This window comes from Haliaeetus leucocephalus, unplaced genomic scaffold (genome assembly GCF_000737465.1).
Source record: "Haliaeetus leucocephalus isolate CR32 unplaced genomic scaffold, Haliaeetus_leucocephalus-4.0 Scaffold228, whole genome shotgun sequence".
NCBI lineage: Eukaryota > Metazoa > Chordata > Aves > Accipitriformes > Accipitridae > Haliaeetus > Haliaeetus leucocephalus.
The window spans coordinates 21,758,977-21,782,957 of NW_010972664.1; the positions used below are offsets into that span (position 1 = coordinate 21,758,977).

A 23,981-nucleotide genomic window follows, 5' to 3' on the forward strand; every position below is an offset into this window, starting at 1 on the left:
GGCAGTGCTTATTAGGGAAGCTTTCACTGATTTCTGTCTCTTCTGCTTGCCTTGTCTTTTTGTTTTGTGAATGTGAAAGACAACTGTAGAAACCTTGATAGATTTACAGGAGAGATACAGAAATGATTTGGCTGGGAGAAGTATGTTATAATGAGAGACTTGAGAATTTCAGTCTGAAGTAGTTTATTAAAAAGAAGACTGAATGATAGTTTTACTGCTTTGTACATGTCCTTTCACAGGAATAAAATGGCTACTTAAAAGGTTTTCTAAGCTAACAGAAAAATGTATTAGTGGCTTGAAATTAAAGTCTGACAAATTGCCTTAATATTTTTAGCAATATGTGTAGTTAGTCTTTGAAATGAATCACCAAGGAAAGTCATAGGGTCTTCATTTCTTGAAATCTTAAACTTTATTGCCTTTCTGGAAAATAGGCTTCTTCTAAACAAACACTACTGCATTCATTGAGGTAATACAATAGATCAGACTAGATATTTTCATGCAACAATCAAGAAAATTTGCTTTTTCTCCATTAACTGTCAGAGAGTTTTAGTTCTAAAAATTTAATATCAGCCAGAGTAATCTTTTTTTTTTTTAGTACTTTGTCCGGTGGTTTTTTTTTCTTCTTGCAGTTTGTTTTAATGCTAATCCAGCAATTCTAGTATGATTTGTAAAATTGGAGCTGGAAACAGAAGATGGCTAATAATGAAAGGATGTTATAGTAAGAGCTTTGGTTAGACAATTAATAATTGACTACTCATACCTTTTATTACAATAACATGATATGTTATACAGTGATATGAAATAAATTCAGTGCTAGGAAAAGTAAGAGAAGCTTGGCAAATTAAGTACGAATCTGATTCAGGTTTCATAATCTGTCTTGCAAAAAAAAAGTCAAAACATACCTAAATTAATGCAGGACACTGACATGCAAAGCACCTTGATGCAGAGCTTGGAATTTGTCATATATGACTCAGACAAGGCTTAAAACAAAGGACAAGCTGCCCTGATCTGTGCTTTGCCACCTGTATTTCTACCAGGCCATTGCTAGTAAACAGTTACAGTATACCTTTGCTCTTCACAGTTTCCTTCATTTGAAGAATTTCTTGTCTTCACCAGGCTGCAGAGCCATGAAACCAGGATCTGTGGCACCTGCGTTGTGCTGGAGAAACACTATTGCTGGGGATATCATTGTGGGAAAAACATGGCCAGCATCTGAGTATTTTGTATCCAAAGATAATGTCTGTTACAGGAAGCAGCATTTTAAAAACATTGCAGTAGAGTGCATTAAAGCTGGTATCATTGTCTGGACACTGTTAGGTAAAGCAGGATGCATAATGCATTGGTCATCCGTGAGCATGAATATCTTGAAGTTGACAGAAATGTAGGATATTACTTGTATTACTTAAAACCAATCCCTTCCCAAAACCACAAGGAACAACAACAACCACCTTTCCCCATGAATCTCTAAGTATCAAAAGCTATTTTCCTCTTTCAGGCACCATAGACTACAGTAGTAATGGGGCAGAATAGCCAGAATAGAGGAAATACGAAATATAGCATTGTAATTAATTTCTTACCACACTTTTATTTCTGGATCCTGTTCATTAACAAATATAGCAGAGACATAATGTGCAATATTATTCAGTGAACAGAAGAAGTGCTCGTACTTTCCGGATCAAACAAAACCACTGTTGGAGTCAGCAGGTAGATTGTATGTACCCTCATTGCAGAGTTGTAATTCAGAAGAAATGAAAGAAAATTACAAGTATTTATTGTCATGAAGTAGTAAAGGAAAAGAATAGCTTGCTTGTAACCCTGGATTCTAACGTGCTGTAGATTGCTGGTGCAAAAATTAATCCTCCTAAAGCTGGTAGACAACTTCTTTTATTGTCTACAGTAAGCTCAACTTTAAATTTTGAGACTTTAACATTTACTGATTTGCAAAATAAAAACGTATGAAATCTATAGTGTATATTTGAGTTATTAGGTAGATAAACCATTCAGAGACTTTAATTGCTATTTGATAAATATTGTTGAATATATTCTTTTTTGATGTCAGAGGGACCACTTAATTTTGATACTATCGTTTTACAGTACCATTAATAAGTCTGTCAGATGATTAGTGTGCAATGAATATGCATGCTGAAGATTAGAATAGGCTGTGGGAAATATAAATGTCTTTGTAAACTGGATTTAAAATCTGCTTTGGTGTGCAGGCCTTAATTGAAAAACCCCCAAAATCGTAATTTTGTTATGGGATCATAGAAATCATGTTGAGCAACCAATGTTGTCTAACTCTTTGTAGTCAGGGAAATGCAGATCTTGGTTCCAGGAAAAGCTTTGGTGTGGTGAATTTACAGTTCTCTTACTCTTGACAGCATTGGCATGGGAAATGTTTGTTTATAGGCTAGAGCTAGGGCTCCTTCCAACAGCTGATTGTTTTAAAAGAAACAAAATTGAAATCAAGCCACAAGAAAAACGGGGCACTGAGTTGGATAGCAAAGGTCTGGTTTAGGGATTAACCTCTTTTATGCATATTGAGCTGAACTGATTGGCAAATCCGAATCTAGAAAAGAATGTTTCACTGTGGGGTACAACGGCAGAGGTCTTCTTGTGAGGTTTTCATGTTCTTGTGGAAAAATGAGTATAGATATTGAACATACATATTCTACGTAATCATAGCTTAACTTGCAGGAAAGTAGCTGTTGTAGACACCTACCAGTTTCAAGTTCTGATAACCTGTCTTTGGGAGAGAGGAGCGGGGACACCCAGTAAGAATAAACGTTTGCCTTTAAACATGGTCACTTTGACATCATTCCTTTCAGAGGCATTTCTTCTTTTTCCGTTTACTTACTAATCAGTTCAGTTCTTAATGCTACAAATTAGTGTTATGATGTAAACTATGTAACTTCATCTAAGCCATGGCCTTACATTTTTATCACGTATTAGGATGTGAGTATATCTCATCTTTAAGACAGATCCATCAGCAAATTTGGACAAGAAAGCCTCCAAGCATTGTCAGTAGCTGTGAGTAAATCTTGTCAATGCTTGTTCTAATACATCAGTATTCTCAGATGGCCTTCTTGTACAGCTCCTGCTTTATGTATACAGATACTGGCATTTCCTTGTGCAAACCTAAACTCTGAATCTGTTTACCTAGTCTTTGAAGATTCCAAGTGCTTCCAGGGTATGAAAATCACAATATGAGAAGTCAGTATTGAAGAGAACTGGGGAGTTTATTTTTGTTTAGGGGTTTGGGTTTTATTCCTTTTTTGTCTGAAGTGTATCAGGAAGTAAACTTTTTGTTCCACTGCTATTCCTTAATTTTTAAATATTTTTTTGCATTACAAAGTTTTGATTGTCCTATGCTGAGTCAGTGACTTCCTGGTAGGAATTATCTCATTTTTTTGCCTCTTGCAAGCACTGATCAGCTATATCCTTCTTTCCTTGCCATGTTCATATTTCCCCCCCTCTTTTAAACATTTCTCTCTGTCCCAGTGTGTGTGTGTTTGTGTGTGCTCATCTTTTCCAGTCTGATTAAGTTTTTTGAGCTGATTTAGCAAATATATTGTGGTCCTGTCCCACAAAGGCTTCTCTAATAAAGACATATTCCTTTCGAAAGCCGTTAGACTCTTGAGCTTCAAGTATTGGAAATCTCCTGCTCTTTTTGGTAAATTAAGCCACAGGGCAGAGGGTGACAATTGAAAGAGAGCAGTCCAATTTCAAAATTTAGAATCACCCCAATGTTTTCCTAGACAGAAATTCTAAGTAATGTGATGCTTATGAGCATTGAAGTGAAATGGAGATAAATCTCTCTCTTCCCCTAGACTTTGCTTCGTATCAGCCTTTCGTATTTATATTCTTTTATCTACCTTAAAATTAATCTAGATGCTAGTTTTTATGCTGAATTTGAAACAACAGTGCTAGGAAAAATAAAACGTATTTTTCCCATTTAGTTTAGTAAATTTGCGTTAGTAAAAAAGCAAATCAGAAACAGTGTCTGTGCAGAGGTGCTTTTTATATTTTAATCTGCTTTTCAAGTCTTGCAGACAGTATAGGATTAAAGAGATGTGATTTTTGTGATTGTTTGTGGGATGGAATAGAATAGATACAGCCTTTATGGTACTGAATGTTCAGTAATGTTTTTAGGGTTTAACAAAATGACAGCTCAAAGTACATCTCCATGTTTAACCTCCCAAAGAAGATTTCTGTTTTGACTTCCACATTAGTGAGAGTCAAAGGCTTTAACTAGTCAGTGGTCACCCTTCCTCATACTACCTACAGTTTATATACTAAACCTTCAATATGGCTATGCAAGTAATATCTCCAACTTCTGAAAATCAATGTGGGGAGAAGCTCACACAATTGATGTGTGTGTATACTGTCAAGCTGAATTTCTCCCTGTTTTGCTCCAGGTTTCTCTTCTCTTTTGCTCATGCTACATGTATGGTATTGCTCTTAGGATTCTGTTTTAGACTGTAAAACCTGCCTCTCTTCCTAGATGAAACCTAGTGTAATAATTAACACGGAGACTTCTCCAGTAGGCAGTATGGATGGCCTACACCATGTCTTGCTTCCTCTGCCCAGTTTGTTTCCCTGCAGGCTTCCTCCCTCACATCACACTGCAGAAACACAAATTAGATGGGCTTAAGGCATTTTTCTTGTTGACTTGAGTAGAGACCAGGGCCCTGGTGGTGTTTCATATTGTACTATGCTGGATCTGCAGCTGTTACTGCAGATCTGCTTCCTGAAGTAGATAACGAAACCTGTAGATCTTGCCAAAGATGATAGCAGTGGTACTACAAGGCTGGATTGATAGTCATCCAGCCTCAACAGTCTCTGCTGGCTCTCTTCATTCTGTAGAGAGGGATTTGGATGATTGGAAGCCACCACCCCCACTAGCACCATCTTGCTGTCAGTTACCTGGCAGAGCCTCAGCATGAGAGCTATGTTTCAGCAATGGCAGTGTTTTGGTTCTCTCCAATTCTGCAAAGAGTAATCCCTTGGAGGGAGGCAGAGCTCTCAGTCTTTTTAATTTGGATTGCCAAGGAAGTGTAAAAATAGTTTTGATCCCTTTTGATTTTTGTCCAACAAGATCTAGAATTGGGTTATTCTGAAATAATACTGTATTAGTATGGTAAGTTCTGAAATGGTGTCCTGCTTCACTGAGACATGCAGAGTTTCAGTAATTGGCATGGAAAAACTGGGATCCTGAGAGATTTCTGCTACATGCTGTTTTATTCCCAGAAGTAGTCAGTCTTTTCTTAAAATGTAAATGCTCTTTGGATGTTACTCAGTATTCACCAACTATGCTTTCAAACCTTTACTCATGTTTTAAGCCATGTTAACTAATGTGATTATAAATTTTAATTCAAATAAAACATAAAGGCTTAATACAGCTGGCATCAAATATGAGCCAAGCTTACAAGTGTCTGTTTAAAGTGGCAAAATCGTAGTTCATACTCATTTACACCAAAAGGACTTCCTGAAATACATTTTAGCCAGGTGCTCGTTACCTATTTCATATAACTTGAATGGAAGGGCTGATTAACTGTGGTATATAGTGTACTTTATTTCAAAATCTGATAGAATAATTATGTGGCTCAGGAGGATTGCAAGAGTGATGAAATGTAGGTAGCGTTTAACCTGTATCTTGCGCTAGAAAAAAAGTAATGCCTCTTCCAAGTAATTTGTTAGTGAAAACTTTCCTTAAAAAGCATGAGTTTTACAATAACAGAAAGTAAAACTATTTAAGGTTGACTGTCTGATGTTTGGAATGCCTTTTAACATAGGCGCATTTATAGTATCACTAATAATTGAACTAAACCTAAGAAAAAACAACCACCAGATAGTTCACTGAAATTTTGTCAAACTCCAAATTAAATTTCATTCAATTAAACTCTTTTTTTCAAATTTCATTTATTCAAACTTGAATAGCTTCATTGCCAGTTTGACTTCTATTGATAGTATGTCAGTTCCTGTGTGTTTTACGTGTCTATTCTTGCTTAACAAATGAAATTCTAGATTAACATCTTTATTAAGTATCAGAATTAAGTATATTGATGTGCAAAAGTGCTGAGTTTTAATATAGCTTAACTGTAATTTATAGAAATGTCACTTGTCTGTTTTTCTGGGGCAGGAATGAAATTATTGCCTAATTTAACATATTGAAACTCCTTTTAATAAGTTTTTGAATGTGAAGTATTTTCTATGTTGTACCAGAGACCTCCTGGAACCATCTAATACTAAACAGATGATAATAGAGCTGATGCAGCTGATGAATTTGAGGAATTGCTTGTAAACTGACTAACAAACTATGAGCAGTTTCCTGTTAAGTAATAAAATTATTTAATATTTTAGGCAGCACTGTTCTGCCTGAAAAGAATGTGCAGTATGATCTCAGCATCTGTATTCTCTTGCACTTGGATAAACACTGAAATGTCTGAATGAAAGTGTTTTAAAGTGAGTATTTCTTTTGGTATATTGATGTTATAGAGCACATTCCTTGGAACATTGGAAATGTTCAAACAATCAAGCAAGTGAACCTCTAAACCACTTACTACTTACAAAGCCTGAGTCAGGATCAGGTGCTGTCTTTCTCAGTGCATTAGTTACCTGTATATTAGTGCAATTTTTTCTGACTAAAGTGCCTTTGCATAATATAATCTCTCTATGGATATACATAATTATACTTAGATCTCGCAGTTAAACAAAAGTGTTCTGTGACGCTATGCATGGAAATTTTCTGCCCTGTTACTGAGTAAGACTGAAAATGTATAATCACTGGGCATCATCAGTCCACTTTTACTTCAGTGCCTCAGGGTTATATTATATTTGCACAGTATACCTTGCTGCTTATTCCAGTATAATCAGAAAATGTAACAATGATTATTTAATTTGATTCACAAAGTTGAGTTCTTACAGTAAATATGTGAATCAGAATACAAGCTCTACTAATGATCTGTTACTGGACAATCCCCTCAGTTTCATAACCAATTATCTGTCCTGATAGCTAGCGGTCTGGAGATTTTCAGGGACTAAATTTCTTCAAATTAATTCTGGGAATTTTTGGGGATTTAGCAGGTTGATTTATTAGGCTCTGCATGTAATTGTGAATTTAACTTCAAAAGAAAACAGGTTGATTATAGAAAGCACTTATTTTGTGCTTGAAGGACTTCCTTTTGAATGCCTTGTTGTTAAGATGCTCTTCATTTTTCGGAGAAGTATGGAATTATCTCACTGTTTCAGTAGAAGTTTTTCATTCTTTCAGTTCTATGTTGATAAGCCTAAGCAAAGTAGGTTTGGGGGGATCTTAGCACCTGATAAGAGTCAAATCCAGGACATTGTTATTGCAGGACTGAGCACAAAATGGCCCATGTTAAGTGGCCATATATGTGCTCCTGATTGCTTCTGCTTTGACCAAATGGTGTAAGACAACAGTGTGCACAGCACAGCTCATCTTAAAACTCTGTAATTGCTCATGAAGCACATAACTATAGTTGTGTGTGACTCATTGCTGTCAAGTACCTGGCGTGAAGAATTAGCCAGAAGTAATCAGGGCAACTGATAATTATTCTAGCACCACTAGACAAAGAAGTTTTTCTTCCCGCTCTCTGTATTAGCCAAAATAGATAGTGAAACATTTTCAGGTAAGAGGGAACATTATTTAATCATCTGTTCTCATCTCCTACAGACTACAGCATTTGCCATAGGACCTTCAGCACCTTACTCCTGCTCCAGTTGTTGGGGCTGGAAGTAGCATTTGGGAAAACATGCAGTCTTGTTTTAAAGATTACCAGTAATGGCTAATTGCTGTCTCTGTTTAAAAGAGAAAGTGCAGTGTGTATTCTCAAGCTCTGTCATGATATGGATGAAGGTGTTACATATTATTTTAGTTGTATAACTTTTCCATAGCAACTACAGGTGGAATTAATATTTGGGAAAATTGTCTTTTTATTTTTAGATATATATAGTTCGACAGGTCTTTTGACCTTTTTTAAAAAGTCTTGCTACGTGATCACTTTTCATGCTATCTTCTGTTGTCACTGGCAGCTATGAAGAAAATCAGCACCTTGTGATCACTGTTACAAATTGCTAAAAATTCAACGACCACTTAAAAAAGTCTCTGCTGTAGGAAAATAAAAGAAATCTTACATTTGATCTTATGCAGAGTTTATATACATAGTCTTCCATTTTTTGCTTGAAGAGCACAAACAAAACTTCCTAAAACCTTCTCTAAACCTATTATCAACAAATTCAGTGGTAGAGCGTATGAGCAGGGATAACACAAATACTAACACAACGCTCACACTTAAGTTTTAAATGCAGTGAGTTTTAGTATAAAATCATTGTAGATGGTTGCATTTGTCATCAGTAACTGTACATGCGGTAACCTGCATGTGTACTGTGTGTTCTGGGTGTACAGATATACACGGAGCAAATACTGTGTTAAATACTAATATCTGCAGGCTGAGAAAAAAGAAATTAAAAATGGCTGAGTTAAAGCTACCTGCTTGGTTTCTTTTGTAAGAGAGAGTATGTTAGACTACCATCTGTGCCCAATGCATACAGGTGGCCAGCAAATGGTATTTGCATAGTCCTCTTAAAAGGCAGTAAATAGAATAAAATGCAGTTTTTACCTTTTTTATCTATATCTCTATATGTTGTTGTGCAGGCTCTTGGTTACATTAAAGTGACTTTCTGGCTTTAGGATGTTCCAGAATACACAGCCGTCTCATTTGTGGCTCAGTTTAGTTTTCCATAACCTCCAGTGTACATTAGGACAAGAGTATTACTCTGTCCCAGCTTATTCTCTCTGTAGCTTTTTACTAGATGTGTTTGTAAACAAACACAAATTTGTAAACAAACTTTACAAACTTTTTCTTCAATTTCCATATTTGTTCTGCTTTGACTAAATTTGTGTCCGTATTTGTAAATTTCTGTGAAACAGCCCCTGTGAATACAACCAATACACTCTTCACTCCTACAGATTTTGGTTTTCACTCTGTGCCTTTCTTGTTTTTATCTCTATGTGTCAGTGTGCTTGCTGAGGTTTATGAGTACCCAAAAAAAAGAGGAAGCCCACTGTAAATGCAAACTCTTCATGTTGTTTGTTACTGTTGCAAGTACAACAACCTTAAAATAACAGATCTTTTGGGGTGACTGCCTGGCAATGTGGAGCTTTACAGACTAGTAACTAAATGGCTCCTTTTTTGGAGGTGACTTTAGAGCTCCGTGGTTTCTGTTAATTATTATATGTGTGTGTGTATATATATATGCGTACGCAAAAGGAAATTGAAAATTATTGATATTCCACAAATGGAATACGAAATTTTTCACCTACATGTTATTTGCAAAACATTGCTAGAGTCATTACCTCTGAGTATCTGCTTTTCACAATTTGCTGTTTCAGGTTTAGGGTTGATTGAGTTCAATCACATGGTGATTGTATTTGTATTCTGTTTCTGGAACAGATGATTCCCAAAATGACAAAGATCTTGGAAGGCAGTCTCACAAAGAGATGAAAATGTATAGCCATATGAGTGTTGGTAATCCTTGTGGTATCTGCAGATATTTTGGGAAGTAAAATAGTTTCTAAATTCATAGGAATCAAAAAATTGTGAATAGTGTTGATGTGAATTTCCATTTTACTTGAATAAATGGTCATATTTCTCTTAGCATTCATTCAGCTATCCAACTGTAGTCTATATAATGTAGGCTTGCCATTAAATACAAGTTATCTATAAGTGCTTTAACCTGGAAGAAATTAAAGTTGCCAAAGGCAAATTTTTCAGCCTGTATATATCATAATAATATTTAACTGTTCCTGAGATTAACTCTTACATAATTTGTATGCATGTACAGAGAGATCTATGCCAAGAAAAATAAACAAGGCAAAGGTCATTGTAGACCAAAAGCTCATGCTTATTGGTGCCAAAAAAGTTTGTCTGTATTTATAAAACACATCATGTTTCGCATCCTAAGAGAGCAGCCAAGTGCAGCAGTAGTTCACCTTTTCATAGTGGAGGGGAAAAAAATAAGAGCTCTTTATGTAAACAGCTGAATGAACTCAAGACATAATGAACCTTATTGTAAAACTAAATCCTTCTATGTTTAAAACAAAACCCACTAAGAGTTACTGTTTAATGAGGCAGTGTCCAGTGAATCCACAGCAAATAAAAGGCCATAAAGCTAGGATTAGGTTGCATGTCCTTTCTAAGGAATTTGGTGTGCTCAGCTACATGTAGTTAACAGCATGAAGCATGGTAGGGGTGTGCTTACTTTTTGAAAAGCAATGAAGAAGTCTCAAAAAACATAAACAATATGATTTCCCCATTTGTTAAGGTAATTAAGAGGTGTCACGTACACATGTATTAAACTATAGTGAATTAAGGAATAGTGAAATGCCATGTATGTTTTTACATTCTACTAAAGAAGCCATTACCAAAGTGATGTGTAGCTCTGTTTTTGATACTTGAAAGAAGTTGAGCATATGTTCTAGAACATGTATAAAAAAATCATAAGAACGATTCAAGAGCTAACAAAATTGCTGTGTGACATGAAATTAAAGGAGCTCAGGGTATTTTGGTTTTGTTTATGCAGAAGATAGATAAGATACAGCTTGATCACAGTTTCAAAGAAGGAAATTTCTGCTAATAGAAAGTTATTTAATTTAGCACAGGAAGGAATAATGAGATCCAAAGGCTTGAAACTGAAGATAAATGTATTATTTCTACATACAGCATGGCATTCTTAATAATCAGGATAACTAAATACTGGAGCAATATACTTCAGAAATCACAAAGATAGAATATCTTATGGAAAGAGAGAAAAACTCAGTTTGAAGCCTATTTGAAGTACAAAATGTAGGACTGTGGCGTTTATTTGTACCAGAATATGCACTTTCCTTAGTAGACAGAAAATCAATGTATGTGAGACTCACAGAATTTCCATGAAGGAACTGTAAAACTATGTATTCCAAGAAGTGAAAGTAGCTAAGTTCAGAATTTAGGTGATAAAGATGATGTTTTCATAATTGTTATCATTTGACAAAATCCATCCTGTGACCAGATACAGCTGACTAACCTTCTGGTTGGTTTAGTTAGTGTGGTTGAATTCTTCTACCATTCTATTAGTTATTTAGTTAAATACATTGGTGCTTTTTTAACTGATAAATCACTCAACTCGGTGGAATAGGTCTTCTGCAAGAAAAAGCTGTCCTACATTCCAGTTACACACTAAATCAGTTTTACAGTTGGTTTATATAATGGAGTAACACCAGCCCACAAGCATCTGCTCTTAGGGTGCTGCATATTCCTACTCAAACATCTATCAGTCAGTGCAGATCAGATGACAGGACTCCTTCAAGTAGCAGTGCTACTTCTGCAGTACCCCACAACTCCCAAATATTTTAAAGGAGAGGCTAGAAATGGGGATTGCCCATTTCTGTGTGTGTCTCAATAAAACGGTGGATGTGAGACCATGGTTTCTGCTTAATGGTTATAACCCCTTACTTTAGTGTTTGTTTCTTTACATAGATTTCTTTTAGTCATGGAAGAAGTTAAGTAGTCGAAAAACGTTAGAGTTGATAATTTACATAGCTTGGTGTCATTTTCTTCTGTGGAAGAGTTCTGATTTTGAAAAAGGGGCCATCTGTAATTTTAACAGTTTTTACTTGACGGGGTATCTGTTAGCTGCTTGGCATGCCTTGGCAGGAGGTCCTCTATGATACGATGTCTTCAGTTCCTCTGCCTTGCCAGGAGGAACGAATCAGACTGCAGTCCTTGTTATTGCAAAAAGATTTAATCTGTCACTACTAAAGAATCACCCATCTTGATGAAGAAAAACATGTCTTACCGCTGGACCTTCTGGTCCTAAGAAGTTAGATACCTGCTGCAGGTAACATTGGTCTCAACTCCAGGAGTCAGTTCTAAAGTATTTGCACTTTTGGTTCTCAGTGAACGCAGAAGACTTTCAAGTCTTTGGATTCCATTAGTACTAACCTTTGAGAAGAAAGAGACACATCAGATTTGTATGTACCATACAGTAAAAATGAGTCATGGAGTAAGAAAGTTGTGGGATGCTGTGGAGAGTTAGGTCATAGATCATGCTTATGAGAAGCTTTGCCCATTGATACCTCTCCTATGTATGTAATCATTCACTGGCAACTTTGGTTTCCAGTAAAACGTATCCACATATGCACGTGCTCTGGTATTGGGCATTCAAGATACAGTGAGTATGAATATGGCATGAGAATATCAGATATATGCTAAATGGTCATTATACAAGTGACCAAAAGGATTTGGAGGAAAAATCTGAATCAGGTTGCAGTGTTGGGAAATGGAAATTTTCTTCAACTTGTGATGGAATGGCCCAAGACATGAGAGTGTAAGTTATTTGCTGATATTGTATTATGCTGTCATGGAAGTCTGTATCTTGGAAGCCAAATTCAAGTACTTAAAATTAGGCACCCTAACAACTGATTTTATCTTTTTTTAGTTTTTTTTTTTTTAAATAGTGAAAGCTTTGGAATAACAGGATGTCAAAATACTCTATGAAAAACTGTTGCATGCAAGTGAATACAGAGCAAAATATCTTATTTCACACGTACAGATCTTAAAATCAGGATTAAATGTTGTTTTCAGAAAGAATGTTTTTCTGTTAGAATGTTCTTACTGTCACAGTTTCACTGCTTGATGCACATAATTCTGATTCTACTTGTTTCACTCTAGATCCCAACAGACATCCAGACTTAGTTTTCGTCTTTTTGCCTTTTATGTATAAATTAGGATAATCTGGCATGTCTGTGAAGGCCCCTGGGAGATCCAACATACTGATAAGAGAGAGAAGATAGTGACTGGCTTTTATCCTTGAAACCCATGATGTCTACTTTGAGGTATTCAGATATATCTGTATTAGTCCGCCCTTTTAATATCTTCAGAGATATTCCACTCTCCCTGATAGCAGAGTCATTATTTAATAAAAAGGAAAAAGTAAAAGAATAAGTTCAGTCCAATGCCTGTACTATAGCTACTTCTGCTGTATGTCCTGGTAGAGTACACTGGTATGAAAAGTTTTGATGAGGTAAGGTCATACTCCTCCATGCTTGGCAGCAAAGCACAGAGTTTGCCAAAGATGGGTTGAAGTGCCAAGAACATGTGCCAAGTCATCATATCTCTTCAGCTCCTTCTGCTGGAAGGACCTTAGTGCAGCTCTCAGGATGTTTGAAAACCACCATCAGTTAGTGATAATGCTGCTATTTAAGCATCAGCCCTTACTTCAGGGCAGTTGGCCAGACTGAAGCAGACGGCACAATTTCTCTCTTATTTTAGTAATTTGTGAAGTATTTCAGGGTGAACACTTACGCAAATAAATGTGAATTATTGGAGAGTGCTTTGTTTGTTTGGCATATGCTGAATTAAATCATGTACTTTGTTAGGATGTTTCCTCGAAAACTAACTTAGCATGATACTGATGCGGAAGGGTGACAGCTGCTTAATCAGGGCAATGCTAGTGTAATTTTCGTTAAGGACAATCATTAGCTAATGCCATGTATTTATACTGAATATAAAGCTCAAGTGAAAGGGAAAGCATTCATCTGTTAAAACTGCCATTCAGTTTGGAATCCCCAGTGGGTGGGTGGGTTGGTTGGTTGGTTTTGGTGCTAGTCTTGCTTCCTTTCACCTTACAACAAGTAGGGGGGAACAGTATGTAAAAAAAAGAGTGCCATAGAGCTGTCATTCAAAATGGACCAGAGGATTACCATCACCCCTTAAAAATTATCCTAGGCTACCATATAGCTTTATTGTCCATTTTAAATAGGCTGTTTAAATGATGCACAGTTTCTTATTATTTTATCAGTTATGATTGCATTCAGGACTATGGTTTGGGGACAAGTGGCAAACAGAGTTACTTAGGTTGTTTTTCTCTACCTTCTGTCCTATAATTTAGTTATGATATTTTAACCACAGCTTTTCCTTTGTAGATACCAGTACACTGAGATCACTGTCAAAGGAGATGCTGTATTCTTTTGTGAAACACTGTCTCCAGCTTACAAATAGGGAAATGAAGGCACAGGGAAGAAAAGATAACTTCTTTTCCCCTGTGGTTATCCAGTAGACCATTTGGCAAAAACAGGAGTAGACCTCCGGTCTGTCAAGGTCAGTCATCTCCATTAAACTCCTTGTTTAACAATTGGAAAAGTAATTACTTTATAGTATTAAGTTTTAACCCTCAAATTTACTAATCTATGGACTTTACTTCCCTGAGGCCAATTTTAGAATAGTTTACTGCAAGTCTCTTCAACTGTGAAAGGGGAAGTAAAGATTCTGACAATTGCCTGCAGTAGAGGTGGACAGTTGGCATTTTTGTTCAGGATTTTACAATATGCTTTTTTGATCATATATAACAAGTAGATGGGGCTTTGTGTTTCTGATCATAATCTTGGATGTTTAGAATACATATGAAGGTGTTTTGCCTGTTTCAAACAACATGGTTGTTACTAATATATTTCATATTCCTCTCTTCCTTTGTTTTACTTTTTATCTTTGGTAATTTTCTGGAACAGCAGTTTCTTGTTGAAGTCTCTGACTCAGATGGGAAAGGCCATCATCTAAGTTGGAGAGATGGCAATTTAGCATGCAGAGAGAAAGACCCAAAGAGAATAAATAGAAAACTACATTCATGATATATCCGGACAACAAGGTATTGCTACGATATTGGACTAGGGAGCTAGACTTGGGTAACTCTGCATGGCACTGCATTGTACTTCTGTTGATGAGACAGAGAGCAATAGTTATATGTGAGCTTTTACGTAAGTGTGAAATGACTCACTCTAAAAAGTATTTTCTCAGATTTAAAAAGGAAAGCCTGCTACAGAACCATGTTACTGACCTTAGTCCTAAATTATTAATTTTATGATGTCTTGATAAGTACAAAAATCTGATACATTTGTGCGTTAAATGAATCAATACTGTGTAAAAAGAAATTTAAGATGCTTCCTGCTGAATTTTTGTGTTAATTCATGTACTTTATTTCACAGGCAAAAAGACCAGGCAAGAACAGATCACTCAAAATTGCACATGTTTCAACCTGATGATGTTGGTACTTGAATTAGAACAGTGGAAAGTCAGCATGAATTCTTTTGTTTTACAGAAAGCAAGAAAAATTGAGGTTAATTAAAGGTTAATTAGAGTTTAATTGGTAGTTCTTTTTTTTTCCTCTTTACTTTGTGTGATAACAGAAATCTTAGAATCCTTGACTTTGATGGCAACAGATTGGGCAGGCCTGGTGTTGATTGCTACTGCCAACATGAAAGTGGTGCTGCAGTTCTGCAGCTCCAGTTCTTAATCAATGAGGTAAGGCCATATTTACTCAGATTCTTCTGTATAAATGTAGTTGAATAAGTCAATTTGTGTATTGTAATTGAGTGATATAACTTTTCACATTGACAAATAGTGCCAACAAGTAAGTGGTGTACATCCAGAGGATGTTCACCATACAGCCTTTTAGAAGACTATTTATGGGACTGCACACAGGGAAAAGTATTACCTTCATATACATCAGTATCAAGTACTGAACGAAAGGCAGTCAATATACGAATGTGTGCAGATAGATGTAAAATCCATGAAATTACTAAATATGCTACACAGTCCTGCTTCAGATAGAAATTAATAGATGAGCTACATCTTTCTATGGAAAGATATGGATGGTTAATGGCTGAAAACTCAATAGTTGGGCATATGCTACTACTTAAAGCAAGGAAAAGCAATTGCAGGGGTCATCAATCAAACCAGCATGCTTAGTCTTTGTAAATGGTTTGTCGAAATCCAGTTTAGACAACATGAAGAAACAGTGACAGATTATAGCTTGCTCTGTACAGAAGATCTCTGGAGCTGGTAATAGGCAAGAAGACTTTCTGGAGCATATAAATCTGGTTTTATTTCTAGAACATTGTAACTTGGCCAAATTATAAGCTAGACATAATTCAGTTTTGCTTAATTTTCTCGCATGATATAAGGAAACACTTTTGACGGTTTCAGGTCCTCTTTCTGAGCCTGGCAATGTTAGAGTTTCACTAGGAAAGAGTTTTAGTTTTGTGGGTTTTTAAACCTGAGAAATATTTATCTTTTTCTCCACCTGTTTGGAGAGAAAGCACCTGAACCACAGAAACTGAGGGAGGACTGAAACTTTAGAAACAATCAGTCCAGTGGAATTCTTTAAAGGAAGGCAGGGATGAAAACAGGGAGGCCAAGATTTGAATCAGTGTTCTTTCATTTCTTTAGGTGACCAGCAGATCCCATAATACATAGGATTAATTTGATTTCAGTGATGGAGATTCTCTCTGATATTGGCCCAAATTCTTTGGGAGATGAGAATTAAAGCATGGATTACACTGTATTAGAGAAGTCTCACCTTCATAAATTTCACTTGCATATGTCAGCGTTGAAAAGAACAGTTGCTAGGATTAGGAAAGAAATCCAAGATGCAAAAAGAGAATTTTATCACTTAGTCATAGTTGGTATGAACTGATATTTCAGTTATATCCTTGCCCTTTCTCAGAATAAAGCACTGCCTTCTGTTTGGGCAATATCTAGTTCCTCTCTGCCATAGTAATACACAAGGATAGATCCTTTGTACTAGACCTGATCTGAGTTGTAAATGTAGTAAATCACCACAGTAGCAGTAGAGAGCTTCCTCTGCAGTCCATTTTCACATGGCATCACTGTTCCACGGTGAGGAGAAAGATAGTAGGAAGAAGGTAGAGTAAATTCACTACAAGCTGCCCAGGCAGATAGAGGTCTGGACATTGGAAGAGGTCCATTTTTGGGGCACCAGAAACAGAACCTGTTTTGGGAGTATTTCTGATTTGTGATAAAGTCTCTGTCCTTTTGTCTACATCTCTTAGTTCTTCCTAGGTCCTCTCCCCCTGCTACCTGTCTCTGCTTTCTTATCTGCATCTTCTTTCCACAGTTCCAGTTTTGAATTTCATGTTGTCTTGATATGACTACTAAGCTGTGCTTGGCACCATCACTTGTGTGTATGCGTGTGCACTAATCCCTTTAACCTTTAGTTACATCCTTCACACTCACCTTTTTAAGTAAGTGTTGTCTGTTCTCCATTTCGTTCATCTCTGCGCTTATGTGGAAATACGCGAGAGTTCACATGCATAACCTTGGTACAAAGCTTCAATTTGCCTTTTAAACTGATGGAGTTTTAATTTAATTTTGCCTGATCGTGTACTAATTTAAAATATTTACATTTACCAGATCAATTAAAATTGACTATTATTTACGGTAAAATATGTTTTTTCTAGAAGAAAGCAACCATTTTTCATAAACTATATCATTTCCTATGGGTAGATCATTAACAGTGAGGATCTCTTAAGAATGAGACAGAATCTGCAGAAAAGTAATATTCTGCCGTATTTTGTGTCTGCTCTAGGGTGCTTTGGTCAGTGCAAGTGCAGATGATGCACTTCATTTGTGGAATCTCCGACAGAAACGACCAGCTATACTACATTCTCTGAAATTTAACAGAGAAAGGTAAGACTATATGACACAAAATACATACCTTGTTTAAAAAACCCCCAAACTTACTTTCTGGATTTGTAATATATGCTTATTAGTTTGCCTTTCTAAAGGTGGATATAGTTTTGTCTTGAAATTTTTTCTTCCCCTGTTTGAGTCTTGTTTCCACAGAACAAAAACTTCACTTTCTCCTTCTGCAGCCTTCTCATGACTAGAAAAATGTTGTCTGCTTTTTGTCAAAATGTTTTTCAATTTACCTTCTATTTGCATGAACTGCTGTGAGCAGTAGTGTGTTTGTTTTTCTTAAGACCAGACACAAGAACTGTGATCCTTTCAGATCATCTGTTGTTCAGTACTAGCCAGAGTACCTCAGCTGGCTGTGTCAGGGAAATAATTATTTTCTCTACTTTGCAAGGGTTTTATTTTTGTAAAATACTGGAAGTTTAGAAGAAATAAATTGTGAATTTGGGAAACTATGGCAAATACCAAATGAATCAGAGACTGATTTTCTAAATTTTACTTTTATCAGTACCTAATTATAGAAAGCCCTACTGAAAATAGTTTAAATGGGGTGGTGGTAATTTTCAAACTCAAACAGAAGCCGAGCACTTTAATCTGTATTTAGTCACCCAAGTAAAACCTGCTACGGTATTATGGAGCTTGAATACTACACTTTTATTAAGAAAAAGTTCCATGTTTCTATTAAGGAATTAGGTCAGTAGTCAGAAGACCAAGATTTAGTGCATAAATGCAGCAGTTGTTTTTTTGTGAGTCCTTGAGCAATACAGCTATTCTGTGCTTCATCTTTGGGATGGATTTTTTTGAAATTTTAAAACATAGATATAATACATACTATGGTTTTAACTGGGAGTTTAAGTGATACTGTAATTCTCTTAGTGTATACATTCAGTGTTTATTAAGGTGCAGCAACTTCTTTTAGATATTTACGTATCTGCTTGTGCAGTGGTGAAAGATATCAGTACTTTACCAGAGCTGTGAAATAAACAGGCTCATCAAAGCTTTAGCTGCAGCAAATCTGAAAATTATTATGGAAATAGACTTCTTCTTTGTTGTTTATTATTCAGATACATATGTTTGCCCTTAAATGTCACCAATTTGCAAGTTTTGTTGTGGGAAGTACCACATGATAATTTAGAAAATATACATCCTGACTCCAAAGAGTTTATAACCTCTAGCAAACGTATACCAAATGGATTGGGACTGCGTGAGGGAAGATGAAAAAGAAAAATTATATGTACATTTGCTAGCTGCTTCTGGACAGTAAGTCATCATTTTACATATATTGAAATATTTGAATCTTGGCATTCTCATCAGGTAGGTACATTATCCACAATTTGTCATTGATAAATCCAGATATCGTAGAAGTTATTCCAGTACATCTTGGTCTAGCTGTCCAGCCAGCAACCTTGCATATAATCTAAGGAATCAATACTGAATGCATTGTCTGTTCACCTGTTTGCCTGTCATGTCTCTTCAGAGACACTAGCTGGTATCTTGGTTAGAATTTTATCATAATTTCTTGGTAAAATAAAGTCACGTGCATTTGGGCTTTGCTGAGAGCAGAACACTTGTCATCACATTTACTTAATTTTCTTTTGCTTCTGACAGCCTAAAACATTGGGCAAAATATTTTGAAGCAAGTTATTTGGAATACTGGAAACTTTTGCATAAAAACAAATTTTGTGTAATGACATTTTTGAACTGAGATTTAAAAAGCATCTGAGGATGTAGTTCTTTATAACAAAATGTATAGCTAGCTATACTGCCTTTTATCAAATTCTAGTAAGTTGTGAGAAAAAATACTATTAGTTCTTTTATGCATATTTTAAGTAACTGGTACAATCACTGCCATTTAAATAATATTTATTAGCACATCAAAGGGTATAAGGTAAATATCCTGACACTCTGCCATATAATATTGTCAAAGAAGTAAATGCAGTTTTAAATTAAAAAAAGAGTTTTCAATAAGTATGAAGAAATAACTGTGTAGGCAGTTCTTTTCTTCTCAGGGTTCTCTAGCACTGCACTAAGTTTTTGGCTTTTTGTATTCAAGCACTTGGCTCCAGAATGAAATCTCTTCATTTCTATTATATTTTCTTTTAACATACATGTCAATTAATTTCAAATAATCTAACTTTCAATTTTCTAAGCTTGATTACACATTTAGTATGTAAAATTCAACATAAGCCTCTGGGCAAGTAGCAAAAAAGTAAAGCTAAAACGGTAATTAACCCTCTGGTCAGTTTGGAACATTTTTATGCATATATGCCTAATAGAGTTAAGTCTAAAAGAGTTTCCATTTTTCTTCTGAGTATATTTTTTGTGTTAGAGCACAGGAGTTAAGAATTACAGGATGCTCAGAGAAACGGCAAATAATGGTTGCCTTAGCTACAAGAAATTTATGGCAAAATGGATGAAAGGGGAATTTGGGAGGCTGATAAAGCAATAAGATCAAAATCGATTTTCTTCAAGAAATTCAAAGGTCTGTCTTCCAAAAATTAGTCGTCTTCACTGTTAGAACAGTTAAAAAAATTACTATTTTCATCTTTCCTCTCCACTTGCAGGGAGAGGTTAAGGGGAGGCAAGATTCATACTGAAGAAAGATTCCTTCTTTTGTCTTGTTTTAACTTTATGACTCAATGAATGAGCTGGTTTTGATGTTTCTTAAATGGAGAGAAATGTTTGTTGACAGAGAATAGGTTTCAAAATACTTTATTTTAAAGTACACTTTTATAAATAAAGTTTTTTAAAAAAATGTTCAGAAAACAGTAGGGTATTGAAAAAGGCCATACAGGGAAGTGTTTCGACAGTCAAGGGCTAGTTCTTACAATAACACAATTTAATTTAATTTTAGGTTAAGACAGCTTTTACAGACCCAAACACATAATTTTTCAGATGCATTTTACCTGTGAAAATGGAGCATGTGGCTGCTTCAAATTTTCCTATTTGCATGTCTCTCTTGAGGATTTGTAAAAACTGTAATTTTATTCATATAGTGTATTTGTCTTTGATATGCTCTTTGGTTTAGATTTTTTTTTTTCCTGAACAATTGGCAGATTTACTTCATAAAGTGATGCAATATAATACAGTTTTACTTAGAATTCCAATATTATCTGCTTGTGATGAGGAAGATAATTTTATTAGTCCAAATTCTTGATTAATTTGACTTCAATTAATTAGTTTTCATGTAGAATCAGTTTATTCTGAGTTTTTAAAATATTTGATGCATGAACCGTACAGCTGTTAGATGCTGTTAGATGGATGCATGCTACTTAAGGCTTTAGCATTCAGTGCACAAGTCTTCATATTGTTGAACTGTTGAATTTGCAATTTGCTTCTATTTTTTGACATTTAAGATTGCAGCATAATGGACTAAAACCCGCTCCTAGCAGTGTTTCTGTATATGTTTATGCAACTACTTGAGTCAAATTTCCCCAAGCGTATACATATATATATTCCCCTTTCCTTCTCACAAAGGTAAAAAACATGTTTGTTCTTTTCTTCAGATGTTGGTAACAACATAGATGTAAAGAGTGAAGAACTATTACATGCAGCATGCTTGTTATCTTTCACTTGCCGTGTAGCATTCAGTATTAAGAGACCAAATGGTTTATGAATAATAATTCACTAACAAAATGTACTTTTGTAGTTATTAAGTCATAGTTTGCAACCTCTACAGATTTTTTTTTTTTTTGACCTATTGTTAAACTAAGGCTGATGCAACATGAGCAATATTAACTTGTCTCTGATAATTCACTGCTCCTTTACTAAGTGTCTCTTTGGAGCAAGTGCAGAAGGAACACTGAAGAATGAGACATGGCAAACTGATTTTTGTTCTGCAGTGTAATGCTCTGGACTTCTTAGCAAATTATATGTTTTTGCTTTGTATCAAAATAAAAGGTTATCATCTTAAATTTCTATTGCTATAATTGGAATGTAATACAATGCATTAAGAACCTTCAAGAAAATATAAATGTAAGCAGTGTGTTTCAGTGCTCGACCGCATACCAAGAGCTGTAATGATAACATGGTTACTCAAAGCCATACTTGACAGTAGCATATGGTTGATAATATATGATTTACTGTTCCATTCACAAATAGGATGGACAGGTAAAACTTTTAATCTCTGGAAACAGTCCTTAAGAATCTCTTCAGTACTTCTGAAGCGTAACATTATGGTGATGTTCGTTATGTTAGTCCCTGCTTTTCCTTCTTTGATGTCATAGGAGATGCCAGATTCATATTCAGTAGACATTTTAGGCAAAATAAGTAACTCGGTTACTGGAACCAGGCACTGTCTCTATCTGCTGTGAAGAACATTAGGATTAAGCTAAACCACCGAAAACTATTATAGGCCTTAATTATTTTTAATATAGAGTAGACTTCAGCAAGCACAGCTTTAGATACAGTTTACATAGTTTTCCCATTTAAGATTAGTGCAGCTGGGGTAGGAAAAACCAGCAAGGATTACAGTGTGAAATCCGGGTCCTTTAGACCTCTGTGCACTAGTTTCACTTACAAACACAGTTCATCTGTTACTCTGAAGCTGGGCTAGTTCAGTTGTGTTGACTGACATGGGGGATAGCCTTCCTCTTTTTCTTCTTTTAGCCAGCGCTGACTGGTGTGTTACAAATGAGCTGACAGCGCTACAACAGTTTATCCACTGACTTGCACTCAGCATACATGAACACAGTGTACAAGTTCTGTTGGGTCTTTAAATCCATCTGCATGCACTGGACACCGATGCCATGACAATACCATAAGTGCCCATCCGCAGAGGAATTGCAGGGTGGCAAAATCCGTGTAACTGGCTTTGGGGCTCTGATCTGCAACAGTTCTTCAGTTGCTAAGGGTATGCCGACACAGAGGACGAGGAGCCTTTTAAGTGGTGACTTTTAGAGCAATTCTCAGTTAGCTGTAACGTACTGTTGATTAGAAACTTGACTCCTATATCTGAGATCTTGCAGTATTTGAACAAGATGATTGCGCGTATTACTGCAATGCTTGGCAGCAAAGAGGAAAAAATAGGTATTTTTGGATCTGGTGACTTCTTTTGTGTGTTGGTCTATATTCTTTCCTGCAGTAGCTGTATCCTTGCAGGATTTTGTGTCCTGTGTTAAGAGTTTACCTCATCAAAATGACAGCGAGAGGCTACTGAATGAATATGGGTGGCTGGCTGTGCAGTCTCAGCAGTACCTGTATCTGTCCGCTTGTGTGTTAGGGACTTGTGAGTTACTAAACTTAGATTATCTGTCTCATTGGTTGTTCAAGGAACTGAATTCCTATGATAGCTTGCCTGCTCATAAATGAGCCTCCTGGTTAATATTGTATTACTGCAAACTCTGTATTGTTTATGTACTTTCAAATTAGTCAGAAGTTTGTCATTAAGCAGGAGAGTAGTTAATAGCTTCAGTGCAGTTGCACAGCCATACTATACCACAAACCAGATTCTGATTACGTGGTGTGGTGCAGCATTTAGCTATTCCAGAGAACCACAGAATTCAAATATAAAGCAATATTTCGCCATACAATCCTGCCACAGTTTGTGTAAAGGATTTAAGGTTTCTCAGATTGACAGTGGAAAAAAACTGAGGCATGTAAAAGAAGCCATGCAGTTGATTGGCATTCACTTCCACATTTCAAAGACGTTTTTACAAAAGATTTCTTACAAGTGGTTTTGGTTGTTTGGGGTTTTTTTTGTCTTATGATGTGTGTCTTGCCAAGTGTGAAGACAGCACAGACCTTAGATGTGTAAGATAAATATTAAATATGAGTGGTGTGGTCTTGCATCAGCATTTGTTGCTTTTGAGAGAATGATGCTCAGGGATTTCAATAAACAATTAATGTTCTTTGTGTGCAGTTATTGAGCTCGGAAAGATTCCTGAGGCCCATAAAGAACACCCCCGGTCTATAAGGCTGTGCCTTAGTACTGCAGGGCAGGAAAGTGAACTTTGTCGATGTCACTTCAGAAAGACAGAAGACTGGATACAAAGTTTCTCCAGTGATACTGACCCAAATCGTGTTCCTGTAGTTACCATGTGCTTCTGCCTTATCTGTTAAACCCTCCCCCCCCCCCCAAAAAAAACCAAAACAAAAACAAACAAAAAAAACCCCCAAAAAAACCTACAACATTACATTTGTTTCTCAGGTCTTACATCATATTATGGAATATTTTATAGTACGCTTGACCTGTAGGATCAATGAAACCTAGTTGAAATGATGAATGGCTTGGTCATAAAAAGAAGTCTAGCACAAGCATTTTGGATTTTTTTCTTCAACATGCCTTAGCTAAACATCGACAAAGAGCAAAAATACAAAACATAGATTGGCTTGTTGATACCAAGAATCAGCAGTTTTGATCTGATAGATTTATGAGATTATGGAATTCCACTAAAGCGGAATGAAGAGTCACATGATCCCCAGGATTTTCTT

At 36.0% G+C, this 23,981-nt stretch overlaps 1 protein-coding gene across 1 annotated transcript in view; it reads left to right on the top strand.

The window, feature by feature from the left end:
- Nucleotides 1-23,981, top strand: part of STXBP5L (syntaxin binding protein 5-like) — a 188,522-nt gene that overhangs the window by 53,760 nt on the left and 110,781 nt on the right. The window contains exons 3-4 of the mRNA XM_010567473.1: nucleotides 15,275-15,356; nucleotides 17,443-17,543. Of these exons, the coding sequence (XP_010565775.1) occupies nucleotides 15,275-15,356; nucleotides 17,443-17,543 (183 nt within the window). The remainder of the gene's footprint in view (nucleotides 1-15,274; nucleotides 15,357-17,442; nucleotides 17,544-23,981) is intronic.